This window comes from Triticum dicoccoides, chromosome 5B (assembly GCF_002162155.2).
Source record: "Triticum dicoccoides isolate Atlit2015 ecotype Zavitan chromosome 5B, WEW_v2.0, whole genome shotgun sequence".
Classification (NCBI taxonomy): Eukaryota; Viridiplantae; Streptophyta; class Magnoliopsida; order Poales; family Poaceae; genus Triticum; species Triticum dicoccoides.
In genome coordinates, this window is record NC_041389.1 from 414,426,052 (window position 1) to 414,452,310 (window position 26,259).

At 43.8% G+C, this 26,259-nt stretch overlaps 2 protein-coding genes and 1 long non-coding RNA gene across 4 annotated transcripts; 2 read left to right on the forward strand and 1 right to left on the reverse strand.

Moving 5' to 3' along the window:
* Positions 1-964: 964 nt before the first annotated feature.
* LOC119305624 (E3 ubiquitin-protein ligase RNF19B-like) lies at positions 965-4,755 on the reverse strand. The gene is made up of 3 exons (XM_037582100.1): positions 4,600-4,755; positions 1,506-2,756; positions 965-1,408 (listed from the first exon to the last, which is right to left on the reverse strand). The coding sequence occupies exons 2-3, from the start codon at positions 2,753-2,755 to the stop codon at positions 1,324-1,326; spliced, it is 1,335 nt and encodes a 444-aa protein (XP_037437997.1). The 5' UTR covers position 2,756; positions 4,600-4,755; the 3' UTR covers positions 965-1,323.
* Positions 4,756-5,961: 1,206 nt separating this feature from the next.
* Positions 5,962-18,168, forward strand: LOC119309675 (transcription factor IIIB 90 kDa subunit-like). Of its 2 annotated transcripts, none has more exons than XM_037585631.1 (20): positions 5,962-6,100; positions 7,354-7,464; positions 7,866-7,947; positions 8,874-8,949; positions 9,027-9,112; positions 9,200-9,276; positions 10,469-10,525; positions 10,599-10,711; positions 11,316-11,395; positions 11,471-11,557; positions 12,076-12,156; positions 15,093-15,224; positions 15,301-15,474; positions 16,550-16,631; positions 16,749-16,807; positions 16,903-16,983; positions 17,054-17,128; positions 17,226-17,306; positions 17,433-17,480; positions 17,638-18,168. In XM_037585631.1, exons 2-20 carry the CDS (start codon positions 7,400-7,402, stop codon positions 17,830-17,832), a joined length of 1,731 nt encoding a protein of 576 aa, XP_037441528.1. In that variant the 5' UTR covers positions 5,962-6,100; positions 7,354-7,399; the 3' UTR covers positions 17,833-18,168. The 2 variants fall into 2 exon arrangements, with proteins under 2 accessions (XP_037441528.1, XP_037441529.1); XM_037585632.1 differs by lacking the exon at positions 5,962-6,100 and adding an exon at positions 6,138-6,220.
* Positions 18,169-20,163: 1,995 nt separating this feature from the next.
* LOC119305625 lies at positions 20,164-20,648 on the forward strand. The gene is made up of 3 exons (XR_005148725.1): positions 20,164-20,235; positions 20,321-20,467; positions 20,559-20,648. It is a non-coding gene; the product is annotated as an uncharacterized LOC119305625 (long non-coding RNA).
* Positions 20,649-26,259: the final 5,611 nt, after the last annotated feature.

Sequence of the window (26,259 nt, forward strand, 5' to 3'; positions counted from 1 at the left end):
GTGGCGGCTGTGTGATGGGCGGCAAGGCGCGGGGTGGTGCAGGCCGGCGGGCGGGTTTAGGCGGCGGTTGCTTCTCGGCAGCTTCGGCGAGCCCCCCCTAGCGCTGCGGGTCGTGTGCGACCGGGTCGCGGGCGGCACCTCTCGCCGCGGCTCTCTGGTGGAGGGGCGGCGCGGCAGCGGTGGTGGTGGGCGCCCCCGTCCAGTCGGGCCCTTGCGGCTGGACGGCGGAGCTCGGCGCGGGAAGACCTCCCTGATGGCCTCCCATGGCTCCGGCGGCGGCAGATCTGCCATCTCATCCGTCTTCCTCGACTTCGGGTGGCGGTGGCTGCTCTCCGGCGGGTCCGGACCTTCGGCTTCGGGGGCGAAACAGGTGGTTTCGGGGGGGAGGCTGGTTGGGGGATGAGCGTCTTTGGCCATTGGCCGTTCCCCCACCTCCCCCTTCCCCCGGGCAGCGTCATGTCGCGGTTCGTCTCGAGGCAGCGCCCGCCGGCGACTCCAGGAGGCGGTTGGGGGCGTGGATCTGGTCAAAGTCGTGTCCTTTGGGAGTTCTCGTGGTGGTCTGGTGGCAGGGCGGCGGCCCTGGCGGTGGGAGACGCGGCGGTCGTGGACGGACTGCGCGGCTCGGATGCGGGCGGGCATCTATGGCCGCTCGGGTGGCATAGCTGCGGGTGGCTGTCGGACCGGGGAGGCGACGGAAGAGTTGAAGCACCGGAGTACATCACTTGCCCAGTACGCGCTCTGGCCGACGATGATGGCGTCCGCGGACGTCGTGTTCCTCCCTGCAGGCTTCGTCGTGGTGCTCCTTCTCCTTCCTTCTAGCTCCGAGTGAAAGCTTGATCTTCGGATCGGACGGTGGCGACATTCCGTGGTCGTACCCCTTCTTGGAGGCATCGTCTTGGAGCCCTCGGTCCGGCGTGGTCCGTCACACTTCTTCCCGGTTCATCGGGCATCCTGTGGGGGCGTGGTAGTCGTTGAGGGTGTGTGTCGGTGCCCGGCATCCTTGTATCTCGTCTTGGGTGTGTGTGGTGTGCGTTTGTATCGATGGCTTGGTTGTGGATGTTGGTTGCTTTATAATCTAAAGCGGGGGGAAACCTTTTTTCGGATTAGAATAGTGATGTTTACTAATGGAGCTCATATAGTTGCAACTTCTGATGTCCACTAACATTAGCAATGGCATCAGAGCTGCACGAGCTAATTAATGCTAACTAAATCAGTAGTAATACCCAAGTAGGCTATTGTCCAGCTTTTAACCCAATCGAGAGTACTGACATGATGAACTTGCTTCCCTGAAGTAGCGCCGGGCATCTGCAGACCATTCACCGATCACCACGTACGCTTGCACTTGCTGCAACGATGGTTGCCCTTCACCATCGCGGAGCCGCACAGGTAGCAGAAGTGGTGGCCGCACCTGCAAACCCAAGGAAACAAGAACATCTCGTCATGGACATGCAAATAATTGTTGGTGTACAGCAGATCCAGCTAGTGAAAGCTAACACAGCGCGCACCTGCAGACAATGTACACGCAGCCTTCCACCCTCTCGACGTACATCTTGCACTTGGCGCACCTCCGCCACTTGCTCTCCTGCGCGACCTTCCTCAGCAGCAGGTCCTCCCGCCCGCGCTCGTCCTTGCCGAGCCGCTGGAACTCGGCGCAGTCGACGCCGTCGTGCCACGGCACCTTGCACTGGGCGCAGAACATGCGGGAGCAGTGGGGGCACTCCACGTCCCTTATCGCCGCGTCCCCGTCCTGGTGGTCGTCGACCAGCAGCGTCGAGCAGTCGTTGAAGGGGCAGTAGAACTTGAGCCCCTCGAGCGCCATGTCGCAGAGCGCGGCGCCCCACCGCTGGAACAGCGGCGTCGGGATCACGTCCCGGCACGCCTCCGGCTGGAGCGTGCCGTCCTTGCAGCCCGGGTCGGGGCATCTGATGGGCAGCACGTTCTCTTCCACCTTCGCCGCAATGTACTGCCTCACGCAGCTGACGCAGAACGCGTGCGTGCACCCGTCCACCGGGAAGCATTCTATGGCAGGCACTTCCTCCATGCAGATGGTGCAGTAGAAGTCGTTGGCAATCGTCGTGCCGCTGGAACATTGGCCGAGCTCTTGCAGCACGGCGTTGCACGGTTGCTTGCCTTTGTCTACCACTCTGGTCGATGACGAGCTGCCAGCATCACCATCATCGTCCGTATTGATCACTTGTGGTGTGTCTGGCTTCAACAGAGAATCGCAAGAAGTAATCGGACACTTGGGCATCTCGGTGGCCGTACTCTCGGTTGTGTATCTGGCAAAGCAGGTGATGCAGATGATATGATCACAGTTTTCAGGTTTCCACGACGCTTCCAGCGATACGATCATCAGCCTGCAAACTGCACACATCATCGTGCCGCGGCCGGAACCTTGGCCGGATTCTTGCAGCCCATTATAGGGATGTTCCTTCCCTTTGCCATCATCGATCTCTTTGATTGCGATCAGGCTGCCATCATCGTCTACTTCCATAAATTCATGTATCTCTGGATCGACATGATATTCGCAAGAAGCAACCGGGCACTTTGGCATCTCTGTGGCCACTGTCTCTGTTGTGTATTTGGCGAAGCAGTCAATACAGATGACATGATCACAATTCTCAGGTTTCCATGATGCTTCCAGTGATACTGTCATCAGTCTGCAAACCGCACATGCCATCGTCGTGGACTGAGCCGAGAGTCGGAGGACCTCTTCAAGCTGCTCAGCTTCGGCTGCAGCAAAATCATCATCCATCCTGCAGGAGCAAATGCAGATTCGTAGTGACATGGTGTACAAATGAAAAACACATCCAACATTGTTGTTAAGCCAGTTATATGCAATAAAGATGAAAAATTCTTGTTACCACTACAGATGAGGAGCAGTAGTAGCAATCAAGTAACTCAAATCATCAGCCATCCATCATGATATTCTTAATCAAATGAATATGAAATACGTGAGATAGAACATTCAACAAAAGAGTAAACTCCATCATGGGCCGTGTATTCGTTACGAATGATAAACATATTTAAAAAGCTTACTACATTGGCCAGGATTTATAGCTGAAATCGCGATTTCAATCTAGTTGAACCAGGATTTTTGTTGTTGCTGGTTAGGCATTGTTAAATGTGATGATACCTATAACTTTGGGTTAACCATGCCATTAAAAAAACCCGGAAGTGATTGGATTACCCAAACTCCAAAAGAATGCCCTTCATTCAAATATGCTCGCTATATGCAATGTTAGATTTGATTCTTGAAACACAGCCGGGCATGCAGACTAACCCCTCGCAAGCATATCATCGAACAGTTGAATGTGCACGTGATGACTCCTACGTTGAATATGCCTCTACACTTGATAAACAAGGGATAATGCCTATCATCTACAGTACTATCTTATAAATTTGGGTTTGTGATGGTGAATTCACTGTCTCACTCTATCCCAATTTCGCTCCTTCATCAAGGACCCGCTAAACACTCTTCGTTTTTTAAAGTTTACTAACTTACCAATTTGGGTTGGTGATAATGGTGGCGAGTTCACTGTGCCACTCTATCTCAGGGGGTGTTTGTTTCCAGGGACTTTTTGGTGTAGGGACTAGAAAAAGTCCCTAGCAAACCAAACAGGGTGGGACTTTTTGCTAAAAGTCCTTAGAAGCACCTCCTTGAGAGTCTTTTTCAAAAAGTCCTAGGGACTAGAAAAAGTCCTAGGACTAGAGAAACAAACACCACCTCAATCTTGCTCATTCATCTAGGACCCACTAGACGCTCTTCATTTATTTTTAAAAGAATCACAAGCAAAACAATTACAAGTAAAGCAATTGTGGAATCTCTGACCACGAACCTACCGCTACACACAACTTGGTCAAACTAGCAAGCAACGCCACTGACACGTTTTGAATGGGAAAATATTATACAAGTACACGGCAGTACGTACTCAAGTCAACCCGAACTAGACAGTCAATGTGACAATCGACTTTTTCCCAGCCGCTGCTAATCCCCAACCCCATTGTCCTAACTTTTAAATTCAAAATCCGGACATGTCATGCGCCATTGGTTGAACAAGTACATGGTTATGGTACACTACCTTTTACGATGTCATGTCTTAACAAGTGTGTTGACTGTTGTGCACCACTAGTCCAACACTATCAGTTTTGCTGCTCTGTAGCAACACAGAGGCATTATGATAGTGCATTTAGACATACTTGACCACATTGCACAAGATTTTAGAGACCGCCATCTCAGTTTGGTATCCACGACATTTCTCGCTGCCAAACGGTATGAAATTTGGCTACACCCTGGCATTTGTTTCGAAATTACGGGTCAAGTCCACAGAAATACCCCTCGCTCAAATGTATAGGATCTACTACACTACTACTCCACGGAAAACATACATACTGATTTTCAACGCAACCGGGCATGCAATGCAGACCGACCCCTTGCAAGCATATCGCCGGACATCTGGCGTGCACGCACCGACACCAACGAAGAACACGCCCTACACTTACACAATGGCCAGCGCCGACCACATTTTGACGGTCTACGCGATCGAATCCAGCAGCTTCAGTACTAACAACCGTGTAGAGCGTAGGGGTGGATGCTACCTGTGGCCGGCGATCAGGCGTGGGAGCTGGAAAGCACCGGCGCGTACTCCTGCAGGCTGCAGCGGTCGGGAATCGAATCGCCGCCGCCGGCGGCGGGAAGGCGAGCTAGCTGGCTGGCTGAGGAGCGCGTCGGCCGCGATCGATCGGGGAATGCAGGCAGCTAGGGCCGGCGGCGGGAGGAGGAGGAGTGGGAGCCCAACGCGCGCGCGGTGGGTGTCGTATCGTATCGAGGAAGAAGCGTGCCGATTGACGAGGAGGCGGCTTGAAGTGGACGGCCTCGCTGCCGAGGGAGGGCTATCGGGGTGTGTGCAGACGCGCTCACTCGCGTCATCGGAAGTCGAGCCGTCTCCCTGGCTGCGTTGGGCGACCGAGACCGGCGAGCCGCGACCTCGGTCGGACCCCATTAACTCGGGCTCGACCGACCCAGTCAAAGACGCGTCTGAGTTCTGACCGATGTCGTTTCAGGCGTCCTTCGTCAGCAAGCAACGGGCCGAGAGCCTGCCTGCTCTCTGCACTCGTCCCCGAACAAGCTCGCTAGGAAAGATAGGAAACCATAAATGCAAAATCTTCCAAAATCTCTGTAATGTTTTTCAAATCTGAGGATGCATTGTGGAGTACAGTAGTACAATGGTTGATGGGATGATCTCCTTTGATTTGCGGAAAGAAATTAATGTCGTTGGGATATTTTAGAGAGAGAGAGAGAGAGCCGGATAAAATTTGGAGTGTTTTGAAGACTAAACATATGGCGGCTCTACTAGAGTTGCTCTAAAATCATCAGAGAACTACCGTTGGAAGATCGCTGTTAAACTGAAGTCTTGTAAATGCACAATCTTGTTTGAAACTGAAGTTTTCTGTTCGCAAATTATGCCTGTAAGGAGGCGGACAATAAATGATTTGGTGTTCTTTTGAGTTGGATATAATGATTTGATGTTGATGCAAGCAAGTAATGTTGCAATCATCTTTGGTGGGCACTGAAGTCACAGGGTCAGAAAAACTGACCGATCTTCAGCGGAGCCCAGAGCACACGCGTTCTTGCCGCTGGATCCGGCCGGCTCAACCCCCACCGCCGCCGTCGCGTCCGGCATGCCCGAGCTCCCCGGCCTCGCAACCGGCGATCCGCGCAACGGAGGACCCGCCGCCGGCGGCGGCTCCTTGTGCGCGACGAGCTGCTGGTGCTGCTGCTGCAGAGCTGCGACGCGCCGACGTGGGTGGGACGTGCCCCCGAAGCAGCGCGAGAGGCGGCGGAGCATGGACGGAGCGTGGCGGTTCGGTCGCGCAACAGGAGGCCCAGCTTTCCGTAACCCTTTGGGATCTCCTCGTCTCGTAGTATTAAACGTGGCAACGGTTCGTCCCTAGATCTCCGTAACCCCAAGCGGTACCCGGAGATTTGGGCGCTGATCGATCAAAAGGACGACGGCTCGAACCCGGACCCGGGACCCCCGCCGCCGCCGCCGGACGCCTACGCCCCGATCGATCGCGCCGCCGCCTGCGCGAGGGAGAGGTACTGCTAGCGCATTCCGTGCCCGCTCGCCTCGCCCCCTCTCTCTGGCTCGCCTGTGCTTCCTCGGCCCCTCCTTAGCCCCCCCCTGCTGCTCGGGCCTGTTCCCCTCGCCGACGAAAGGTATGGGACCCGAAAAATCCGCACGTCGTGAACCCTAAACCCTAGAAGTTTGAGCTTTGTGGGATCGGTCGCGGTCGTTTACGGACGGATTTTGCTTGCATAGAATGCCTACCTTTGTTTGGGCATGTTGATCGGGCAGCTTTAGTTGGGATGAAATTGGTTTGGGCACCCTATTTCCTTTGCCTTGAGTTGTTTTTTTGGGGGTCAAATTTGCAGCCCTTGTTGGTTGTATATATACCAGGAAGATTAGGAATCTGACCCCTCAAAAGAAAAGAAAAGATAAGATAATCTGAAGTTAGGACTGTTTTTCAGTGACCTCGCAGTTTCTGGAACTTCAAGATGCAAATCTCAGTCTGTACCCTGTATTTGTCACCTATGCGTTGGTAGATGGGCATAGGATGATTAGAAAGGAAAAACATTATGCTGTTTTGGGCTACTGCATTGGATGCCTTGTATGTCTGGTGATCCGGTCTAGAATAAGAAAATGAGGGTACAGGTACCTATCGCCTAGGCCCCAGTTGTGGAGTGGGGTAGTAAGAGCATTGGCTATTTAAATGATGAATTTTAAAAGAATGAAACAACTTGCCCTTTTTCTCCAATATATTTCTGAGAACCATGTTTGCTCCGCCTCCGGGACAATATAAATGATACTAGTATTGAGGAGCAAGTTGTCGTGTTCTTAAATAATATCACTCTGAAAGTGAGTGCCTATTTTGTTTTGCCTCTTTCGATGAGTTTAATGTCATGAGTTGAAACTTTTTTTTAAGTGCTCTTCTTGAATGGAAAATTGAGTGCTCAAAAACCAGATTTTTTACTTGCACATTTTGATATTTATAATTGGACTGGAATAGAAAGGTCGTGTGCTATGTTCCCAAAAAGAGATTATACCCACATAATAGAGCCCATGACTCCCCTGTTTGGCAACCAGAGATAAGCACACACCACAGAGAAGTAGGCAACCCTTACATGTTAACTCTAAATGTTTAAATGGTAAATTGTGTTATTTGGACTGGAACTGGACAGAAAAAATAGTGAGAATCAGAGTGTGCTATCCGTGCTTGCATTTTTGCACCCACTCTGCAGAGTATCGTGTATGCTTGGAACTAACAGAATCATACAATGAACTTTCGCAGGCTGATCTGAGTTGGATCATCCTCGGCACTCAACTTCTCTTCAGCAATGGTGTTCTGTTATCACTGTCAGGATGACTGCCCGTATATACAGGACCCTGACAACGGGATCACGTGAGACCTTCATTTCCTGCTCTTGCACTTTTTCTTCTAATAATTGCATGCAAAATGCCAAAACCAGTGGGTACCGCTGTTATAACTTGGCCGTATTTATCTAGTCCCTCCGTTTCAAAATGAAGGCATGCTTTGATTTGTTAAAAGAAAGTGTTGACCAACCATGTGACATCAAATTGATATCATTGGACTCATATTAAGAAATACTACCCCCGTCTCGGAATATAAGAGGTTTAGTTTAGCCTACAAAAATGTCTTATATTTTGAGACGGAGGTAGTACATACTTATGATTGCGATTCTGGACGGAGGGAGTATTAATTTTTCTCAGTTGATTCCTGTGAACACAGCTTAAACATTTTTTTCATCTTTTTCTTATGCTCTTTGCCATGTTGGTTGTCAGATGTTGTGGAATGTGCGGGAAGGTTTTTGATGAGCACATTTTTGAGGTTGGGCCTACTTTTGTCAAGAACTCCTCGGGACAGGTTGGTCTTGGTGCCGCGCTTTATTTATACTAGCAAAAGAGCCCGTGTGTTGCAACGGGGGAAAAAAATACCACACGTCCCTAACACAATAACCATGACTGAAGACCCCAATAGGACCACATGCATCCCATCTGTGTTGTCTTTTATCCTCATTCCCACCCTTGTAGACAGTGGCTTCAGTGCTCAATTAATCATAATGCGTTTGAATTTGGTCAATTCTAAGGTCTCTCTCCCTCTCTGCATAAGATGAGAAATTTGTTTTTTTTTTCACCTGGAGGGTTTGCCAAGGTGTGCATGCATGGTTATGGATGATTTTTTTCTTCTCCAAACTGATTTTGCTGAGGTGTTGATTTCCAATCAGAATCTATACTGGTATGAAAGAAAGACAGATCATGCGCTATTGATTAAGGTTGCACCCTCAATAGTATTTTTAAAATGTTTAACAGGTAAAACAATATCATATTCAGATTCTGCACATTTTTCTAATCAATTTCCATATATAACATGTCAAAATTGGAGTTAGGGTTTAAAAGGTATGGATATTTTTTTAAAGCATTTGAATCTGCCCAAAAATAATAGATGGACCATGGGTTGCTTAACCAAAAGATCAGGGGGTTTTCTGAAAAAAGCAAATCATTTTTCTCCCTTAAAATAGGACCCTGGGTGAATTAACCAAAAGATCAGGGGGTTTCTAAAAAAAGGGCGAATCATTTTCTCACACTTAAAATAGGACTGCGCGTTGATTTCAAAAAACAGGGGGTTTTCTGCAAAAATCATGACGGACGGGCAGAAGCATTGCTCCCTTTATTACTATTATTATTATTATTATTATTATTATTATTACTAGGTTATTATTATTATTATTTATATTTGGTTTCTTTGTTTGGATGTGTAACTGTTGGTTGATTTGTTTTGAATGTGAATAGAGCGAAATGGCTGGAAAAATAATTGAAGGCGTTGGGAGTGGCTGTTCTATATCCCGTGAAAGAACTGAAGCAAAAGGCATCTCTTTCATTGCATTTCTTCTATCTTATCTCATTATGCACACTTAGGATTTATGATGTGCTTTATTTCACCAGGGAGAGATGAGATTTGGCAGATTGTCCATGGTTTGCATGTGAGCGGTGGAGATGATATCATTTGCACTGCTCATAACTTTTATAAAGTATGAATCTTTGTTATCACACAAACATTGTCCTTCCAAAAATGGCAGGTTATTTTCCAATGCTGATATTTATTCATTTAAATGTAGCTAGCTCTTGATAATGACTTTACTAAGGGACGTCGAACAAGTCACGTTGCAGCCGCTTGTCTTTACATTGCCTGCCGGTAAGCTGTCACGTAATTACTCCCTTGCTGTATTGAAAACATAGTTAAAAAACAATAGGCGTTAATTGTGCGTTTTGCCCGCCTTGCGCTTTTCCGACCAAAGCGCACGCTTATGCGCTAGGCGTGCTTTTTTAACTACTCCCTCTGTCCTAAAATAAGTGTCTCAATTTTGTACTAACTTTAGTACGTACAAAGTTGTACTAAGGTTGAGACACTTATTTTGGGACGGAGGGAGTATGTTGAAAGCCTTCCTATACATTGGGCTTATTTCTTGTTCAAACATGACCTTCTCCCTTTGCACTTATGGGTGGGCCTTTTAGTATTCTGTGTTGTATTTGTTAGGATATGGCCTCTGCTGGGGTTCATTTATGTCTGCTTTGTTTGATGCCAGAATTTGGCTTGGCAATGTTTGGGTAAGGCCAAAAAAGTTGCTACCAAATTGCCTTGCCAACCTCGAAAAAGTTGCTATTGCCAAATATTGGCTTTCAAACCAAGGATGCCCTTAAGTTTGTAGTGAAAACCTGCAGAAGTGTGCCTTTATAGTAGTTTTCAAAATGCAATAGAATGCCATATTGTGCCTTGGACTTGTGAGGTTCATCAAAGAGCAAGAAATAAAACCAAAATGGCAAGACTTCAAGTGTGTAAACTACAAGACTTCTAATCTTCTCCAGAAATATGCATGCAAAATTCTGCTAGGTTCACACACTTGCTATTTTCTTCTAATGTTTAGGAATCGCCAACTATTGTTTCTAGTTTGTTACGTTACAAACTGCAATTTCTAGGCAAGTCTCATCTATACTGGTTAAGTCATTTTTTACTTTGACCATCATTATCTAAGATGCTAGGTATCTACCCTATCCACATGAAACTGTTTCCAATAGATTCATCAGGAAATGCACTTTTGTAGTATATATGCTTTATATGATTCTAATTAACAATTTTTTTGTGATAGAAATTAGCAGTCAAAGTGGTGCCTTGTAGACTTAGGTCACGTCCAATAGAAGGCACACTACATGCTTATGTTTCAGTGTTTATTGCTGTCCTAAAAACAATCTTTTTTCTGCTTTCTTTTGTTTTTTCCTGTCTCTGAAATCTGTTGTCCTTTTATGCTTGTGTTGGTGTTTCCCTGTACATTGATTGTCCTTTTGGTATCATCAAGGAAGTGCGCATATTTTAAATATTGTTTTTTCAGGCGAGGTGAAAAACCTTATCTTCTTATTGATTTCTCAGACCATTTGCAAATAAGTGTGTAAGTACTCGCACTCTCATGCCCTCTATCTTGCACCCCTCACTGAAAGGGCTCATCTTGATTTATGTTTCAGTTATGTCCTAGGTGGTGTTTTTCTGCAGCTTTGCCAGGTTTTGTTACTCGGAGAACACCCAATTGTTCAAAAGCTTGTAGATCCTAGCCTTTTCATCCATCGTTTTACTGAACGTAAGTTGACATACATGTGCATTTGTTATATAATAAATATACAGAATGCTTCTACTTACATACTCCCTCCGTACAAGATACTTATTTACATCAAGGATTGTCAGAGCATTCACAATTCTTCACGTTCCTTTTCTGTTTCTGTTGTGATAAGGTAGTTCTTTGTGGTTTATGCCAGGATGGTTGACCCTTACCTTTCGTTGTATGAGATTTCAGACATGTTTAGATTTCTTGAATCCTTATTGCGTCAGCACTCGGCAAGCATGGAAAAATTAGCCCATGGGAGAACTTAAGGGAGCAAGGTTATGAAGTCTAGATGTTTGCTTCTTTTGCATTGAATACTTGAACATATAAATGAGTGTGCCTTTTTCCGGGAAGTATAAAAACTGTTTATCATCAATGCTATCAATTTTAAACTCTTGGAAGACAACATATTCAAAATAATGTGTACATAAATCATGGGATCTATTTTTGCGGTCAAGATTTCTAGTTTTGCCAAGCATAGCTTTCATATGGAAGGCTAGAAGGACAACTACATTAGTTAGCAAAGAGAATCAACATGCTATTATTATTTTTATGATTTTTCTCTATTATTGGTAACATGTAGGTTTACTGGGAAAAAGGGACAATGCTGTCTCGGACACAGCTTTACGCATTGTAGCTAGCATGAAGCGAGACTGGATGCAGGCTAGTATCTTTGTCATTCTAGTTTCTTATTTTCGTTCTTTTGTAAGCTGGTAATAGCTTGTCTTGTCTTAGCAGACTGGGAGGAAGCCAAGTGGTTTATGTGGTGCAGCATTATATATCGCGGCACTTTCTCACGGATATGATTACACCAAGGCAGATATTGTAAGCCCAGATGCTCCAGATGGATCTACTTTTTTTTTTGCAGGGTCCAGATGGATCTACTTACACAAGAGTTGTATCCAGAACGTCTTTCCTTTGTAGTTATGTACTAGCTATAAAGTAGTGGTGATCTAAAACGTCTTATATTAGTTTACAGAGGGAGTAGTATTTATTGCATATGCAGCACTATTGAGAGCCTATGGTGCGTCCTATCCATTTGCTACTTCATGTGCAACCAGCGAGCATGGCACCACAAATAATGTAGAAATTTCTGAAACATATTTTCAGCATTGACAATACATGTCTTCTAAGGAAAAAATTGTCTTTTTCTATTTCTCAAATGTTCCTCGAATTTTGAGATCTTGTTACTTGGTAGGTGCATCTTTTGTTAATGTTGTCAAAATGTATCCCAGTTTTTTGTGACGTTGTGGTGTTGGTAGCATTGAAAGGTAGGAAGCACCATATGTGTGTAATGTAGGTTCAAATATGAAATGGCACTAATTATGTTTTATCTTTTTCAGGCTGCTGTTGTGCATGTCTGTGAGGCAACGCTATCTAAGCGCTTAGTAGAGTTTGAAAATACAGATTCTGGTAGCTTAACGGTATGTATGTGCTCCCCATGAATAGCCAAATGTGGGTTGACTATTATCAAATGACTTGCATTTTTCTGAAATATAATCATTCTCATCAGTAATTACTTACATCCTATATAAACTCACTGTTTAGAAAGTACTAAGACAAGAAGTTGTCTAACCTAGGCTACAATAAAGTAAACATAGGCTAATCCCTACAAATACAGAAACAAGTAGAACAAAAACTTAGATATCTCTTACACTACTTCAGAACGGCACAGCACTAATCGGCGCTTAAATCCCTCCGCTGATGGGTAGGGGCGCAGGGCACCTGTCAGCAACCAAACTTCGGTTATGTGTCCATCTAAGCACTCCACCCGTCAGTGGGACTCAGTCACCAAACTTCAGTTGTGCGTCCATCCAAGCACTCCACCCGTCAGTAAAGGGTGAGTCCCATTGACGGGCACTCCAAGTTTGCCCATCGGGGTGATTTCACCAGTGAACATGCCTGCCCGTCATGGTGTGTTTACCAAAAGTTTTTCAGTATTTTTTTTAATTTATTATTGCACAGATTTCATATACAATTGTATTCCACATACACTACAACACACATTCCATATAGATACATGCATTTCACAATAGATCACTACAACAAACATTGCATATATACTGATTCATCTTAAGAAACACTTCATACAAAAGAAAAGGTGTACCCAGTGCTGAAAGCTCCCACACAAGATGGGGTCTGGGGAAAGGAATTTCTAGACAGCCTTAGGTTCCATCAATACATTTCATATGTTCATCAGTACTGATCAGACCTGCCCTTCTAAGAAACAATTCTTAGATATGTTCATCAATACATTTCATTCCTTACACTGTGATATTCCAAAAACATCCCTTCCAGGAGCGAAATAAATGAGTACAACCCCATCAGCTTATAGGTGTGTGTGCTTAATCGTGGAACTTAGGAAAGAATGTAGCAGGACAATGAGAAGTGCTCAAGCGCATCGATCTCGCCGACAAAGATATACTTGATTGCACCTCCCCTCCGTTGTTCCCTAAGTTCCATAGCAAGGCAAGCACATATTGGAGGCTGGGTCACCCATTTACCATCCTGCAGGTCTTGAAAAATCATGCACTAATCTACCTTCATCTAGCTATCCTACAGATCATACTGATCTATCTAGCTAGGTTATCGTATCTTTGACTTGCTCATCATCACTTGGTGCCTACCAAAAGATCTTTTTTACAAGTTATTAGTTATTATGAAACACGAGAAATGCCTAACTCGATGGCAGCCAACCACATATGCCTTGGCTCGATGGCTCGGACCCACAATAGAGCTATGGCTCGATGACTGGCACAACAAAGCTGAAACAAGGACAAGGCTAGGTGAGCCAGCTCGATTATGGAGGCTTCGGTGGAGGCGCATTGGAATTCGGTGGGAACCGTCATTGCCTTGGCCTTATGGGTGCTGGCACCATGGCCACCCCGCGGCGAATTGAGAGGGATAGACCGGAGCACCACCGGATGCTGCAGAGGAGGGTTGATGACACCATGGCCACCCACTTGTTGCGGCTTGGAAAGGACAGGACTATCGCACCGCCATATCCTGCGTAGTTGGTAAAGGCAAGGATGACGGCTGTCGCCATGCTTCCGGATCCGGCGTAGCCGAGGATGCGGTGGTGTGATGGTGAAAGGGGATGCGAGGGAATCTGGGGGAGGGGGGATGAGGGACCTTGGGGTTTCCCAACAAGTTTTTGTAGAGGCGAGGGGTGAGGTATGTAGGCTGTTTTGGCCATCAAAATTATACCGTAGTTTGACAATCAAAAAAAGGTACGTGAGCTTTTTTGGGCCTTTTCAGTGACGGGTGACACCCTAGCGACTTTCAGTGGAAATTTGCCGCCTGCTGACGAGATGATATCACTGACAGGCACACATGCTTGTCCGTCAGTGATGATGGGAGAATCACTGACAGGCAGGCATGTTGTACTCATCAGCGAAGGCATGCTGCCAGTAGTGTTGTCGACCAGGGTTGCTGGTCCGCATACTGCTGACAGGCACTTTCTTCGCTCGTCAATGGAGATTTCACAATGTTGCGGTGGGCAGTCAGTATGGACGCTGCACGACCATCAGCAATGCACCTCATCTAACAGGAACAGATCGCCTGTCAGTGACCCTTTTTCTAATAACGTTATTTTAGTTTGTTGTGTCATTATTGTGTAATGTTAGTTGATGACCGAAAGACATGAAAATTTCAGGTGACTGAAAACTAGTGAGTGTTATTTTAATTTGTTGGCACACCATAATGGTCAGTGGTGCAATATTGTTTGATTGTTCTATTTGGGGAAAGTCACTCAGGCCGTCAGTTCTCAAACATACTCAAATTGAGTAACTAAACTATCATCCAGCTGTCATTGAATCGACGTCATGTGTTTACTTCCTTTCATCTTTTCAGATAGCCAGTTTAGGTGCTATTCCTATTTATCTTCTAGACCATTTGTCATTCCCTTTCATTTCTGTGTGCTTCTATCATATCTACTACAAACATATAATTACCTGTCATGACCTCTATGCAGATCACATAGCATGCCAACATAAATGGGATGCTTTGTGAACATACCCTCTGTTCGACACCGATACCTGTCAAATCCCATAGCTGATGAATATCTTTCTGTCGCCTATCTTTCCCTGTCACAAAGGACACTTTTCTGGCACAAACCTAGTACCTATTTGTCCTGCTGATCATGGGCGAATTGATGACACTGATCTCCAAGGCCATTCTGTTTACGATAGAATGCGAATGCAATTGCCCATCAGGATTAGATATTGGAGGGGCTTCAACATTTAAATCGTCAACTGCATTTATAGCTCATACATTAATTTTATGTACAAACTTTTTTTGTAAGAACTTAATTTATAGTATACCATCACTTCTGATTTGTATCTTCATGCCCCCATGGTAGATTGAAGATTTTTTGGCAAAGGCTGATGAAGAGACGGTTCCAAAATGTTCAGCCAAGTATGGAGACGTCCTTTGTGAGCACAAGGGTGCTGAGCATTTTTCTCATGGACTTTGCGAGGAATGCTACTACAATGTAACTCACATTTACGATGTTTGTAATGCCTTGGTTTTTATGCTTCATTCACTACTGACATGACTTGATTGGTCAGTTCACTGAGCTGTCAGGTGGACTGGAGGGTGGTGCTGACCCTCCAGCTTTTCAGCGAGCTGAAAAAAAAAGACATGCTGCTGCTAAAAGAGCTAAGGATTCTTCTGTAGTCGACACAACATTATGTGAGTTACATAGTTCTGATGTTGAGCATAACATCATGAGCCCTGGGAAGGTAGTAGTTTCTGAACATACTTAAACCCATGCTTCTTACCCTATTAATCTGAGAAACTATCTTTTTCAACTGTAATTATCAACTAAGAAATTCCACTCTTATTATCGACTACTTTTAAATTATTGTCATCATTCACCCAAAGCTATTTGAAGATTCTTTTTCATCAGTTGACTGCACATCCCTGACAAATCCATTTTTACTACTTTTGATGTCTATTAGTTACATCGATGACTTGTTTTCCTTTTTGTTACAAGAAACATTCAAGTTTCATCTTTACATCTAGATTATATTCCTGAACCGTAGTTTGGAGCTTGAGAGTGAGGTTTCTAAGTAATCTCAGAGTTTTCCTTGCTATCTTGCAAAACTCTGTCCTGGAGTCTGTGAACATTTGATTTCTCTAAATGAAATCGGAGAGGCAAGCTCTCTTTTATCAAAAAAAAAATCTTGCAAAACTCTTTGCTGACAAGCATCTCAAATCATCTAGTGGTGAACCTGCTTCTCTTTATTTATATATTTGTACTCCATCTTTTGTTGCGCTCAAAGGGTGTTGCAGGATGGGAAAAAAATATACCCATCACATCCAAACCTGGAATGTACCAGACTAGCGGTCTTTTTGGTGCAATCTTTTAATGGAATATTTGAACCGGCATAATCTAATTTTATTGCTCAACTTTGGCATTTGTTGTATTGCGCTAACATCATGTACTCCCTCCCTTCCATAATCTAGTGCGTATAGGTTTTTTCAAAAGTCAAACATTACAAACTTTGACCATGTTTATAGACAAGAATATGAACATTTAAAATACCAAATGCATATCATTGAAACATCCTCAGTTATATTTTCATGTTGTATATGTTTGGAATTGTATATATAAATTGTTTTCTCTGTAAACTTGGTCAAAGTTTGCTTAGTTTGACTTTTCAGAAAATCTATACGCACTACATTTTGGAACGGAGGGAGTATAAGATCTCTTTAATACATCTGCACTAGGTCTAGTTGTTTCCCTTATAGTTCACTCAGTGTGCTTGATGTGCATTTGTACGTCCAGTGACTCAGTTTGACTTCTTTGAACAGAACTGTGTAGGCAAATCTTCGACAGGTTGTTCCAGTCAAACTGCAAATGATTTTGAAGCTCCCATCGATCCTGAAGTGGAAGGTTTGTTGGTTCCTGTAATATGATAGTGCTCTGCAACAATAATGTCATTTCCCCTTTTTGGTTTGTATTGCCAAGCTGATGGCCAATCAACTTGCTGATGTTATGTTGCACCCTTAGGTGAAAATGGTAAAGCTGATTCTGATCCTGAAAATCTTTCTGATATTGATGATGTGGAGGTATTTTTTATCCATGAGATGTTTCTGATATTGTTAGAGCCTGAGATATGACCGTTCATTCTGATTTCCTGTTATTATATTTGGCAAAATTGCAGGTTGACGGGTATCTTCACAACGAGGAAGAAACACAGAACAAAAAGATTATCTGGGAGGAAATGAACAAAGAATACCGAGAGGTAGTTATCATAATGGGGCAGTTTCTTGTCCTGACAACAGGGTGTAAATATATGCTGACCTCTTTCACAGGAACAAGCTGCAAAGGAAGCTTTAGCGGCTGAATTGGCAGCGAGAGGTATATCTGTTGGAGAGGGACAACCGAAGGTATGAAATGTTTCTAGTGTAGCCCAAGCGTCCTGTGTACACATCTTTACTATTTTCGGTACAGTTCATGATTAGCCAGGTGTCTTTTTAAATGTAGAAACGGAAACGTAAGGAGGACAAGAACTCCACACCTGCTGAAACACCAGCAGAAGCAACATGCAACATGTTGAAACGGAAGGTACTGCACCTTTTGTACAGCAATAGACATCCAAAATATATGTCGTGTGACTATTATAGTTACATGTTAAACTTTGTGTGCAAACGAACTAGTAGCATTTAACGTGTGACATTGCTCCTTCTGCAGGGACTTGGGTCAAAAATCAATGTTGAAGCTGTTAGTGGATTGTACAATGTATGTTTTCTCCTTTTATGTTCACTGGAGCTTGATAGATTTCTGTACCCTAAAATTCATGCAATGTTCTTTTGTAAATGCTCCAACATCAAAATAAATATCTTGTTTACTTGTATATCTGCTGCCATTCAAATGCTTACTGAGAGTCTATGTGCAGACTGAAGACGAAGTTGGCAAAGCAAATGGCAAAGATGACATACACTTTGACGAGGAATATGAACAGGATATCGGTTATGGTGAAACATTTGATGCTAGTTACAACTATGGTCACGATGCTGATTACAACTATGAAGGCTATGTTGATGAGGGTGGTGGCGGAGTCTATGATGATTATCATGACACTGATTACTAGTAGCAGTTTTCTGCAGAGTGGCAACCTGACCAAGATCTGTTCCGACTACCAAGGCGAACTGAAAATCTTATATTCTACCTATACCAAGCTAAGACTAAGTTATAGTATATGCGTAAACTGACACCGAATAGATTTGTGGACCACAGTAAGACTGCTCTCTAAGAAAAGTTTCCGGTGCAAAGTTCTAAAAAATGAGTAATCAACAGTAAGACTGAAGAGACCGATACCTTTATCAAGGACCATTTTCTTTGTATTTTTTAAAACATCATCTGAAATAACAGTTACATCATTTATGAGCATGTTTGCAATTTCATTCAAAGGGAAAATTACAAACAATGTAATAGCAATTGTTGAAAACTGTCACTGCCCCTCTTGCAGATTGACCATTCCTCATGGGGTCAATGACATCCAAATTGTCATAGTTAATAAATTGATTGTAACCCGCCCTTTGGGCAAGGGATAAACCTAATTTGGTAGTCTCTCATCTGTCAATTTTGCAATTCCACATAGCAGTGATTTTTTTTCGCTATCTTCCCACAGGACCGTCCCTGTGGTGTTCCTAAGCAAGTCTTGATAAAAAGGATGCATCAACATTAAGTTTTACAAAACCAGTGGCTGGGCGGATCCAACCCTACCTTTTCATTGTAGCCTTTTTTTTTGAATATTTTCATTGTAGCCTTTGGAGAGGAAGCAATAGTATTAGTTGGTAGTGTAGTTATTTGAAATACCAAGTAGTAATGGCGATCATTTCATGAGGATTCTGGATACCCATAACAGACAACTTCTGATCTCGTAAAAGCAAGAACTCTAGAACCGCCTCACCAGTATGATCGACTTCACATGCTCTTTTAATAATATCGTCCATCCTACCCTTATCCAAACCTTTGTTGCATTTGTCACAATGAAATAAGTCCTTTGTATTTTCTAGGCCACAAGCGTGCATGTACACCAAATGGAAAAATTAACCTTTCTCGGGCACGCTAGCTTCCAAATCTTACACCAAATAGGGTTAACTCTGGTCTGCCCCATACCGTTAGTACATGTAGTTTTCTCCCATGTTAATGATCCCATTCCACGATTTAAGCTGATCAAACCGAAAACATCCCACTTTTCGTGTAGCTCCAAGAGATAAAATCTGACATGTCATGCCAAGGAAGAGGGAAAGCAAAAAACCTGTTGTGCAACAATTGGCCATAAAGTATGTCCGACTAATAGCTATTAGTGGATTGTACAACGTATGTAAGGTCACGGGAGGGCAGAATCTGTCGAGCCACCACTGCGTTATCGTCGGAGATGCTTCCAGATGCCCTCGATGTAGATTGCACTGGGGTGCCCGACCAAAGTAGAACATGGGGATGAGAAACCTCTGGGAGGAGGATGCCGGAGAGAAGCTATTGGCTGAAGCTCGTTGAGTCGCGACAGGGCCGCAGACTCTGGATCGCGCAATAGGGGGGACTAGCCTCCCCCATCACGAGCGTCCACCATCGAGCAAGAAGAGGCCCCGTCGCCGCCGCCGTTTGCCGTGTGGGCTGATCCTGGCGGCGTCCTCCGACGATGGCAATGGGAGAGAGGCAAGGGAGGAGAGATGCAACGCGGGGGTGAGATGGTTTCTCTGGATTGTTTTCATTCATTTCCATTAGAATTGTATTCTATCTCATGTATTACCTCTTCTGAACCAGTTAATTCATCTGCGACGCATAATGCATGATCAACACGCCGACAATAAAGAAGGGAACATCAGAAGGAAACATGCATGTTCGTTCGCAAAAGTTGTCCTCACTCTTCATGGCGCATATGGGGCACAACTAAATCTTTAGAATCGACAAACAAAAATTGTGCGAAATTGCTTCACAGGCGACACCTCATGCACGATCTGCAAACGATACTTGGTCCCCAACAACACTAGCATCAGCTAAAAAAGGAAAACGAAGGTGCAGGCTGGGTGTTGGCCCTCCACGTACGATCGTGCAGACGCCGGCCATAAACTTATCGTCTGTATAGCGAGGCTCAAAATTGTGTGACTTGAAACAAAATCCTGCCACCTGACAAAATCCACTAGTTGGTGCTGGCAGAAAAGCAACCAAAAAAATACCAGTTAGCTTTGTTAGCAAGAAAAATGGTAAGATCATGATTGATGATCTCATAGAAAAGATTGTGAAGAATAAGAGTACTGATGATGACTTTATTGGGATGACATTTCTAGTTCTCTTAGGAACTATAATTCCACCGGTGTCTCATGAATACGTTCCGAAAAAATACTATGCCTTAGTGCAAAATATTAAGTTGATAAGGAAGTTCAACTGGAATGCATTCACTTCACGATTCTATTTGTCGGAGATTGGTAAGCTTCTGCAGGACGGCCATGTTAGGCAGTGGCCCCAGGGGAACCTCGCCCTTTTGCAAGTACGTTGTATTTATTAATTTCAACATTTTTGTTATAAAATGTCAAGGAAGAACATGTAATTTAATTAGTTTATGTGTTTTGCAGTACCTATACTGGGAGAAGGTGCAACCAATCACCGGTCCAAAATATGATCCGTTGGCATTGTTGAGCCCGCTGATGAGGAACTGGACGGAAGATATGGCTGTGAGAAGAGACAAATACGACTATGAATATGGTCGTGGTGTTGGGATGGTAATCCTAGTAATCATGTTTTTTTACATTTATGAAATAAAGTTAAGTGTGCATATGGTTTGTATGTATAATTCTCTTGTTGCATTTGTAGATCGATGACAACATTACAGAGGAGTATAGGCTGAAAAAAATTGCAGAAGAAGAAGCTCAAAAAACCAAGAAAGCTAGTAGTAAAAAATCTAACGTTACTGGAACGAGGAAAGAGGGCAGTACCTCGGAGGCTTCGAGCCAGAAGCCTACTATGGACCGGATTTTGAGTGAGATGAATGAGCTTCGGAAGGAAATGCTTCGTTTGCCAGAGTTATGCGCACAGGTAACACTTGAGCACGTCACTTTAATGTCCATCACTGAATTGAAGAACTAAGATGAAATGTTTTCTTGCAGAGGATGATTGAGAAACTAAACAAAACCGACGTCTTCTACAAACCCAGTAACCTGGAAGAGGACGAAGAGAATCTGTACGGAGGCATTAATGAGTCTTCAAACGATGGTGGACGTCCGAAAAAAGAGTTTGTATATCAAAAAGATGATTCAGACCGGTTCCGCACACCTTCCAAAAAGAATGTGCAAAAGGATGATGACGGTGTTGATGTAACTTCTCGTGGAAACACATCTTTTTACTGCACACCTGAGTACTGGGATAGTTTCAAGGGTGATATGGATGATCCTATCCAAGTACCAGAAGTATCAGATGAAAAAGCTGCCACATCTTTAGGGACGGACGAAATCGCATCGCATGCGTCGCTTGGTTCTGAAGGAGTACAAGAGGAAGTGGAGGAGGTTACTGGCAGGCGCAAGCGCAAAGGATCACAACATGTCAAGTCTCCTTATGTGGTCCCTAAACCGAACAAGCGTGCAAAATGTTCAGCGAAAGGAAGTAAGTTTTTTGTGTTTCTAATTGTTCTTGCGTAATAATTATTTATATATCTGCGTTTATAATTATTTGAGTTGTGCGTGACAGAATTGTTCCAAAATGGTGGTGTTAACAAATCTAGTGATGAGTATGATGTGGTGAAAGCGTCCATCAAGTACGTGCGCGCGCATGAGTATTCAGAAAAACATGCCAAAACAGAAATTTTCAATGATAGCATGGAAGAAGGTCTCACTGTGCGGAGAGCTTGTCAGATTATTAACCATGAGTGGCTAAGTGGCGACGCAAGTTAATTTCATATATTTTTTTACAATTGATTCGAAAATACCATTGTTAAATCTAACACATTATTTATAGGTAATTAATGCATACTCAACATATTTGGTCGACAAAGTTAATGATGATCGTTTCATGTTGACAACTTGGAGGATACATTGGTTACTTCACATTAGACCCGGAAAGAAGACCGCCGGTAACGATTATGAAGCAGAGTCGCATAGTAATGGACCCGTGGATAGATGTGAGGACGAGTATTTCAAAAAATCAAAGGTAAGTTTGATTGGTTACATGGTACATACATACGATAGTATGTGCTGATTGTGTTTTATGGTCCTTGTGATGCAGACTTACATTCCTCTAAACAAGCAAAACACTCACTGGATTACTGTCGTCATGCATCGCGGGAAGAGAGAGTTTCAGGTTCTTGACTCATTGATGACCGGAAAACTTGACAGTGTTACTAGAGAACTCGTTGAGGACCTGGTAGGTTTAACTTTCAAATGTGCATTTGGTAACATTCGTTTTTTCAGTACACTGAATGACATTCTTTCCACCATGTTTATTATATCTTTAGAGAAAACAACTAGCAGAAGATATCCAAGAAGCAAATGCAACCGGAATTGTGAATTATCCGGATGTTTCCAATTAGCCTATTCAAACGTATGACATGCCAAAACAACATGATGGGTGAGTTCTTACTTTGACAGAATGTCGGTCCTGTATGTACAGTAGATATTTAATCTTCGTAAATTGTATGCACTAGGAATTCGTGTGGAATATTTCTCCTTCGATGCTTTCAATATTGGGATGATGACAAATGGACAGGCTTATTTTCACAGGTACGCAAGTCATGTTTGGACTACGATGTACAATGAACGCTGTGCTAACACCACTTTTTTTAGAGGTCAATTGATGATTCGAGAGAGGTATGATTGCGCAACTTATCTTTTCGGAAAGAAACAAGCTTGATGAAGTGAAAAACAAAGTTATTCAGATATCAAAGAAGAAGAAATAGATGCGGCACGGAGGGGTTTTGCATGTGATTGGGTGGTACTGGAGGACTATATTTTCCAAACACTTTGCGCACTTGCTTATAAATTTTATGTAATAGACATATTTATTGATTTTGCCACTATTTTGTTCCGAAAAGATTATACACTTAATTACGTTTTTTATGTCCACATCATATTTTGTTTCATAAATATTATATAATCAGTCTTTTTTTGTTTACATGATTTTTTTTGTTTCCGAATAGTTATATGCGTACTTACCGTTTGTATGTGTACACGATATTTTGTTGAAGAAATATTTAATACTAACTATTTATTTTGACACTAATGTTACGATTACATATATGTAATCTCATTTATTTTCTGTGCACTAAACTATGGTAGCGCATTATTAAAAAAACACGGCGATTTTGTTTTTGGAAATACAAAAAAATAGTTTACAAAAAATAAACGTAATGTTTAGATTTACATATATGTAATCGTGTCGTCGTTAAGTTTTTGTACACTAAACTATAGCAGCACACTGCGTGTTACTTTGTTAGCAAAAAGTTAGTTTACAGCACACTCGGTGTTAGTTTGGTTTAGAAAAGCTTAAAAAATATTTTAGGTAAAAAAATTGCCCGCCCGTCCACAACGTGTCTTAGTAAGCCCGTCGTTATCAAGCCTACCGGGCGACTACGACATGGGTTTCACAACACAACGTGTAAACTAGGCCCAACAGGGTAGCATCGACGCGGTACATCGACGGGGTAGTAACCAGAGGAGTTCAATGTGCCGACGGGAGCTGAGTATATAAGCTGGCCGTCGTCCCGTTCGGCCGGCGAGGTGGGACTAAACTTGCGTCGGCCACGGGGCGACGTGAAGACAGCCAGACGCGACGTGGGCCGGCCCAAAAAGGCAATGGACGACGCGGACTTCTCGACGGCTCAACGCGCCATGGGCCGGCCCAGTTACCCCCGCTGAGACGACGCGCCAGGGAAACTAACGCTACTTTAGTCCCACCTCGCCGGCCGAAGGCGACGACGACCAGTTTATATACACAGCTCCCGTCGCCATATTGAACTCCTCTGGTCTATTAACCCATCGATTTACCCCGTCGATGCTGCCCTGTTGGGCCTGGTTTCCACGGCGTGCTCCAAAACGCCTGTTGTAGTTGCCCGCTGGGCTTGATAACGATGGGCTTATAAGACACGTTGTGGAGACGGGCGGGGTTTTTCTTTTCTTTTTTTTCAACAACAATTCGCAGGGTACTTCTCTTATTTTAATATATTTGACAGCCGACGGGACTGTAGTAAATACATGCAGAATTCATAATATAAATAATGAATAGTGAATATTTATATCAACAATAATGATGTCTCAACATAACAATTGTCACCACAGTAATTTTATTGTAGTGGACAGAAAATAACAAGTCTCAAATGACAACGGTCTGTAGGCAATAATCTTGTTTCACACATATAAAATACTCAACACTAACATAAATTTAACAAATGTTTTTCATATAAATGGAAGAGGTAAAACACTTGCATCGTCTTCACTTGAGTCTTCAAGCCCAGTTGCTGCATAGAATAAATAAAAAAAAGTGAGAATCAATGTACGGTAGATGAATCAACGAAACTAACATAAACAAAGCAAAAAGACGTGCAGTTACATATAAATGGAAGCAGTAAAACAGATGCACCATCCTCACTTCTGTCTTCAAGCCCAGTTGCTGCATACAAAAAACTATGAGAATCAATGTACCGTAAATGAAACAACAAAACTAACATAAACAAAGAATAGACATACTCTTCATTTTTGCTGCATGTGCTCCTGTTATGACCTGAGCCGCTGCATATGCTACATTTTCGTCCAGATTTCTCGTTAAATGCTTTAGGCCTCTCATTTTTTGTCACATCTGGGCCACCCTTACCGCGACCTCTACTGTTCTGCTTAGGTGCGCCCTTGGTGGAAACCTTTACTAGATCACGAACCAGAATATGATCTCGGTTAGGCTCAAATGGATTATTGTTCACGAAGCTTCGCTGACTATCATCTTCATTTCCCTGAATGTCCTTATTCGCTATAATATCATCCAGAGCCGCCGCCAACTTGTCGAATAAGAAAGGATTACTGCATGCGACATGACATGCTTCTGAAGATTTGATGGTCAACTCGCTATATCTAGCTCTGTCCTCACCACTCGACCAACCCCACGCAAACAAATCGCTGGTGCACTTCACGGGCAGTCCAGCTCGTGCTTTTTTTTGAGAATCTTCGCAGGACACAACACTTGGGTATCACAAGTAAGTTCAGTGCATTTAAAACATGAATAATATGCTTGCAAGGAAGCCCTTTGCGAGTCATACTTCGGCAACTGCACTTTATAGTTTCTGCCGAGTTACCTGGCGTATAGTCCACATTAAATCTGTGATCCCTGTTATTCTTCCATGCAACCACAAATCTCTGACTATCGGTCCCTGTCAGTCTATAAATTACCTCAAGCTCCTGTACCTTCTTCATATCTTGTTGCAACATATAAAAGTTTGCCTGCGTGAATGCTTTCGCAGCATACGACTCAATGGCCTGACACTCAGTCACTGTTACTGGAAGAGTCTGTGAGGCCGTGTAGTCATCATAAGCTTCATTCTCACGGAGGCGAACAATACAATTCTCGTAGTGTACAATCATGTCAACGATCATCATACCATAGTCAAGATGAAGGTGCAGGCTGGAGTTCAAACTCTCACTCCTCTGATTACTACACATACCAAGGAAAAACCCACCAGACAAATATGATGCAGCCCAAAGCGTCCTCTTCATGTACATCCTATGGAGCCATGTTTTCGTTTTCTCCGTCTGCCATTTGCGCACAAACGCGGTCCATCTCTCCTCAAAAACCTTATGTGTAGTGGCATAGTACAATAATACCCTAAACTCCTTCAATGACTTGTGGTTGAGGTGTTTCTGCATATTCTTTTCAATATGCCATGAACATAGACGATGCCACACGTCAGAAAGCACCTTCCTGATAGCCCTTATCATCGCTGCATCTCCATCGGTAATTACAGATTTGGGCCTCTTCTGACAGTTAGCTTTCAAGAACATGTTAAGCAACCAAACATATGTAGCCTCAGTCTCGTCTGAAACAATGGCGCAGGCGAATACCGTAGTGCAACGGTGGTTGTTCAGACCCACAAAAGGGATTAACGACATTCCATACCTGTTCATCTTGTATGTGTTGTCGAACACAACAACATCACCATAGTCTAGATAATCCTGGCGTGACTGCGAATCACACCAGAACAGGTTTTGGAGCCTGCCTTCAGCGTCAACCGTGTGCTCAAAGAAGAAGTCTGGATCTCTGTCCTTTCCGGTCAACATGATTCCTATGGCAGTATCAACATCACCTTGTGCAAGCAATTTCATCTTCTCCCTATAGCACATGTTATACAGCTTTATCCTTTGAAACAGTGACTTTGCATACGACCCATACCTGCTAACGATGTTGTCAAAAATGATATGTTTTCTTATCCCAGCTCCAGCCATAGCTAAGATCTCAGCTCTCTCAAATGCTTTGATCTGATTATGAGATCGGAGGAAAGGGACTTCGTCCGGTCGTGCAAGAGTGTGGCTGTGATCATCGGAGA